This window comes from Nanorana parkeri, unplaced genomic scaffold (genome assembly GCF_000935625.1).
Source record: "Nanorana parkeri isolate BGI_ZX_2015 unplaced genomic scaffold, ASM93562v1 scaffold114, whole genome shotgun sequence".
NCBI lineage: Eukaryota > Metazoa > Chordata > Amphibia > Anura > Dicroglossidae > Nanorana > Nanorana parkeri.
Window position 1 is genome coordinate 1,763,333 of NW_017306382.1, and position 6,055 is coordinate 1,769,387.

At 43.7% G+C, this 6,055-nt stretch overlaps 1 protein-coding gene across 1 annotated transcript in view; it reads right to left on the reverse strand.

Annotated features, from left to right (window-relative positions):
* The window catches only part of LOC108784426 (sialidase-4-like), a 17,773-nt gene extending 16,346 nt beyond the window's left edge, over positions 1-1,427 (reverse strand). Inside the window, exon 1 of the mRNA XM_018553243.1 lies at positions 1,227-1,427. Coding sequence (XP_018408745.1) covers positions 1,227-1,424 — 198 coding nt within the window. The 5' untranslated portion in view covers positions 1,425-1,427. The remainder of the gene's footprint in view (positions 1-1,226) is intronic.
* Positions 1,428-6,055: the final 4,628 nt, after the last annotated feature.

Consider the following 6,055-nt stretch of genomic DNA (forward strand, 5'->3'; position numbering starts at 1 on the left):
TCCTTACAGAGACGGCAATCTCTACATGCCTTAGATGGAATCCAAATACCACACTGCTACACTTTAGCTTTCCTTGCTGCAAGTCAGAGAAAAGAGCTTCACATCTTCTCAGAGGCATCTACTGAGACCATAGCAGCCGCTGCCTACTTCAAGGTGAAAGACTCTTCTAATCACACCCACATAGGGGTTCCTGTTTGGCAAAGCTAAGTTAGCTTCCAAGCCTGAACAATGCTATTATGTCCCATCAGAAGTTAATCCTGCAGATCATGCCACCAGGCCAATGTCTGCAAGTATCTTTGCAATTTCTTCTTGGTCAACAGGTCCTGAATTCCTGCTGGATCATCCAGAAGAAGCTACAGCTGATGTCGTCAGTCTTCTAGATCCTGACAACGATCCAGAGATTTCACCTGAAGTAAAAACCCTTGTCACCAAAAGTGAACAAAGACTTGTGTTGGGCTGTCAGCGCTATGGGCGTTTCACAAAGTGGACAAGGCCTGAACGCAGTACTGCAAGGTTAGTCCCTACTACACACTGCCAACACACAAAGCCCACAGATGCCTACTGTCAGGACTGGCACATATGTCAAAACCCTCTTTCTGCAAAGGACATTGCTGAAAGCCAGCTGATTCTACTACACAATGCAGAACAGAACATCTCTAGCACAGAGATAAAATGTGTCCGTAACAAACAGGGCATTCTTAAAAACAATCCAACTGCCAAGCTGAATCCATTCATCAGACTAGGACACATGTACTCTACATAGTACGCTAGGAAAGGCATAATTTTTTGACGGCACAATACTATAACCATTCAACTGCTGTTCCATCCATCTGCTGTAACCTTGATGTTAAGAATAAAGCACCCTTTTGAATGAATCGGTATCGGTGAGTTCAGCTATCTGACAAGGATTGTCCGCAGTGAGTATATCTGCTTATACAGGCCGGGCATAGAGGTCTCAGCAAGGGATATATCGTTATCACAACAATCGGAGTCAGAATAGGTAATATTTGAAAATGAGACAGAGAAGCTGATTGGCTGCAGGGCAAATCTGCTCCACATTTTGTCTGCTCCCGTTTTGATAAATCCCCCCCATTGGAGGTAATGACTAGTTTGTTGTCAGAAAATGGCTTCATCATCTTCTAGAAGCCCAAACCTTCGGGAAGTGACGTCTGCAGCGCACTCTCTCCCTAAAATCCTAAGCTATAACTCAACTTCTGCGGACCTACCGTCACATATCCTGTCTTGTAGATTCCTCTTCTCATCACCAGGTATTCTGCCGCGGCGTCGTTCTCACTTTTGCGCTTCTCAGCAAATGCCAAAAACATGTTCGCTTCTTTGATGTAGATGAGAGAGGGAATGCGGAAGACAGAGCCGTTGGACTCCTTCTTGAATAGGAGCGTCTTTTCTGGCTGCGTGACCTTCATGATGGCTTCTGTGCTTCTAAAAGAAAACAAGGATAAGGACGTCGTCAGGCTAATGATTCCACATGTCCTGTAATGCATAGTATAGTCCTACTATCCATTTGTTGAAAAAAAAAAACTGCTCTTCAGGTCACCTCTATACATTGCAAGCAGAGGTGCACCCAAATGAAAATGTAAAAAAAATGAAACCAAAATGAAAAGAAATGTCAGGCCAAAACCGAAAATGTTTTATATTCTAACTTTTTCACATTTTTAAAGATATTTGTATTTATTTTTTATAAATGTTTTAATTATTTATTTTTTACTTTACTTTTAGGGGCTTCAGGGAAATATTGGGGGTCTAAACAGACCCCTGATATTTCCCTTTTAAAATAGAAAAAGAGATTGAGGACACAGAGTCCTCAATCTCTTGTTCTGCAGCCCCTGTTATAAATGAGCAGGAATCCTCTATACTGAGTGTTTACTGAGTATGTTTACTATATCCACAATCATGAATGAACAGGAAGTGATGTAGATCACTTCCCATTCATTCATAATTGAGGATATAGTAACCATACTCTGTCCTCAATTATTTACAAACACTCAGCAATCACTGACTGGTTGTATCGCTCTCCATACTGACAGCTGTCACAGGAGGCTGGGCAGGGTGGTGCGGTGCGGGGGGAGAGCTCAGCCTCCTGTGACAGCAATGGCTGTCTCCGCTCCCACACTGCTCTCCTGATCTGTGACAGGAGGCTGAGCGGTGTGGGGAGACGCCAACCACTCACAGCGCTCTCCTCCCGCAGGGCTCTGCCTCCTGTGACAGATTCTCTCCTCCCCGCTGGGATAGAGAACAGCGCACAGCAACAGTGGGGCAATAGTGTTCTACCAACCAGTGATAGTGTAGGCCAATAGCATCCTAGCAACCAGTGATAGTGTAGGCCAACAGCGTCCTAGCAACCAGTAATGCTACGGGCCAACAGCATCCTAGCAACCAAGAACACAATGGGGCAACAGCGTCCTAGCAGTCAGTGATAGTGTAGGCCAACAGTGTCCTAGCAACCAAGGATGTAGTGGGCCGGCAGCATCCTAGCAACCAGTGATGCTGTTGGCCGCAAGCTTCCTAACAAACAGTTACGCTGTTGGCCATCAGCATCCTAACAATCAGTGACTCTGTGGGCTCACAGCTTCCCAGCAAACAATGATGCTGTGAGCTGTAGGGAGCATTGGCTGAGGATGTTTAACATGTTACATCTTGCTTTATGCAGATTTCTGGAAAAAAATCTATCACAGTGGGACTGGAAACTTATACACAGTCTACTGTTGCTTTGTTTTGCAAGCAAATCTGAAAATTCTGATATTTTTAGAAAACGAATATTAAAGAAGTTCTCCTTGAAATGCTTTTGGAAAGGACAACGCTAGGGATTTATTAATTACACCTAACATGGTGCTCTCCCTTCCGAGTTAGGGCTTTTACTAGAACTGTGTCAGAGCACAGCTGTACCATTAGCTCACTGCCTCTGGTCAGTGCTATTCTATGAATGTATCTAGTCGCTGTAATGGAAGTCTATAGGGTGTCTATGGTTTAAAGCCCAGCTGAAGTTGCAGAAATGAATATAGAGTCAAATAGACATTGTAATAACACTTCCATATATCTGGTACAGCTGTGCAAGGTTAATAAATATAATACTGCAGCCCAATAGGCACCATAGTTAGACTCAGGAATCAGCACTCAGTAACAGACCTTGTCTGACACGCCCGCTCTGTTCTTCTGCAATACATGTCAGTGTGATGACACTTGTGCTGAGGGGTGTGGTTGTTACTCAGCTCTGCCAGCTCTGAGCAGCGCAGTGAGAGAGAGAGAAAGGGTTTTTAAGGAATTTCCAAGTGAAGATCAGTCACAATTCATACCATGTAGGGGGTACAGGAATACAGAGAGATGAAAAGGTGTGCACCGAAATGTTTTATCATATGCTCATGACAGGTGTAGTTTGTATCCCTTGTGCCCAACCTGTGGCCCATTAGCATTTGGTATTTGGGGTCCTTGTACACAACAGGTAGACACAGTGTTGAATTCCTTTGTTGACTGGCTGATAAGTATGCTGGAAACGGGACACACTGGAGGTCCTCAGCTGCCTGTATGCTGTGCTGGGCTTCTAAAGTGTATGTTCTTCCAGACATACCTGCCTCTAATCTATTGATTGCTGTGTATGTTCCAGGTTATTATTATCATTATTATACAGGATTTATATAGCGCCAACAGTTTGTGCAGCACTTTAAAATACATTATAAGGAAGACAATCACACTACAATTCAAGACAAGATGGTAAGGACGGCCCTGCCCCTGAGGGCTTACAATCTAAATGGGAGGGGCAAGTGATACATGAGGAGGTAGATGTTTGGGCAGGAATTGTTTGAGAATGTGATGGTTGAATGGTTAGTTTGAGGTGGGATAAGCTTCCCTGAAGAGATGAGTCTTAGGTTGGGAGTTTTGTTAGATTAGGAACCTCCCCATGCAGAGGGGCCATGACGGGGCATTGAGGCTTTGGTAGATTTGCTGCAAAGGTCATGGAGAGGCTAAGTAAAAACTGGAATTTTCTATTTTATATTTGGGGCGGGGGGGGATCGAAGGGAAAAAAAATCAGTCTAAGGGCGGCCAATTAGAATAACTATCAACATCGAAATGCGTCTATGGCCATGATGGCGCCATTCAGTGTTCTGCTAAAGAGTCAGCTCTTGTATTGAAGGTGCAGATCTTCCTCTGTGGTTTACTTCCATAAAAAGTTCAAGTGACTTTTACATTGTTTTAGAATATTTTACAACAATGTTATGAAACGTCACATGAACTACACAAACAATTTGTCCAAAACAAAATTCAATTTTAGGTGGATGGAGCAGGTAAAGGTTAATAGTAGGGACAGGATGGCAATAGGGTGAGAAATCAGACGTGGCGGATAGATGCAGCTGCTTCCTTCTCTCTGTGCATTCCTTGGCAGAGTTATGCTGGATGACTTCATATTTTTACTCTTATAAAAGCAAACAAGACGCATGGTGCGGGAATGGAACCCTAATGGCCTCCGTTACCTTTTATGAAGTCCTGACATTCCAGCCTGCAGCAAGCTGATAATAGAGATCTGTATAAGTGGTCCTCCAGCCAAACAGCTAAATACAGAGCTAAAATACACATATGTGGACTGTCCAATCTGCCAAAGGATTTCTAATTCTGTTCAGCCACTTTTGGGATTCATAGACCTTGGCTAGGCAGCAAAGCCAGGGGGGTGACACCACTTTCTCTGTTAATGTTTAAGAATACAATAGTGTCACCAATGTGCCCACTGCCTCCTGATTAGACAATAAAGAAGCAGCAATACACTGATGAGTCATCAACTCTTGTTTACTTACAATGATCCCAACAGCATGCAATTTTTCGTTAAAATGTAAGATGTGAGGCTGCACTGAGTAAAGAGATACTAAATATGTCAAGCCTCAAAATTGCATGTGCCCATGAAGCGGTGAAAAGCTGTGGTACCCAAAATAGTTTATAAGCAGTGCTTTAAAAGCCTTTACAGTATATCACTTCCACATGTACAGTAAGGTGCTGCCCCACCCCTTGCCCCTCGTAATGTGTCCAAGGCTTAGTTTGGGAACGCCAGGGGAGGTACCGGGATGGAGCGTGGCAAGGGATCAGCAAACATCCATTCGCTGACCTCCTTTGGGTAGCATGAACCTGGAAGCGCTCAGGTCTGATCACTGTAAGGTGCTGCCCCACCCCCTGCTCCTCGTAATGTGTCCCAGGCTTAGTCTGGAAACTCCATGGCAGGTATCAGGATGGATATCAGCAAACAGGGCCGGCCTTAGGCCCTGCCTGTGCGAGAAAGCTTTACACCCCTCAGTGGCCACACCTTTTAGTGGCCACACCCCCAGTAACCACACCCATTTCCCCCCAATATCCGCACCATTTAAAGACTCCCATTTTGTTAAGCCGCAAAGAAACATATTAAAAAGGTATGATAAAAACAAAACTTTTATTCAAAGGTATTAAACTTGTCGGCACAATATAAGTATTCTTATCAAATAAAACAACAGAAGGCAAACAATAAATGTCAAACTAAAATAGAGTCTAAAAAAATAGTGTCAGGATGTCATGTCGACCCCTTTCTTCAAGTCAGTATATCTAGAAAAGTAAAAATAAAAAACAGAACACAAAACCGAGACTACATGTTAAATGAATGAATTACTATATGTCTGAATATACGATAAATGTATTCAGGCGCATAGTAATTTGTTTGAGAATGTGCGGCGGCCATGTTGGCCACCAGCGTGTTCTGTGAATGCGTGCCACCATCTTGGAGGCGGGGAGAAAGACGTTACATAACGCCATGCATGGCGTCAGGTGACGTCACACGCCGATATAAGCGCCGCCATTTTGGTGTATACCTAGATATATACCTAGATGGCATTGCCCAACACGTACGGTGTTATATGACGTCATGCGCCCTGCCTCCAGAACACGCCAATGGCTGAATCATAAGTAGCATTAAAATTTGTTTTGTATGATGAAACGAATGAAAACGTTTTTAGTTTTCATTCATTTAATCTGAAATGAATTTCGTCTTCGCACTTGTCTAATAATATGTGTGTGTGGGGGAGGGGGG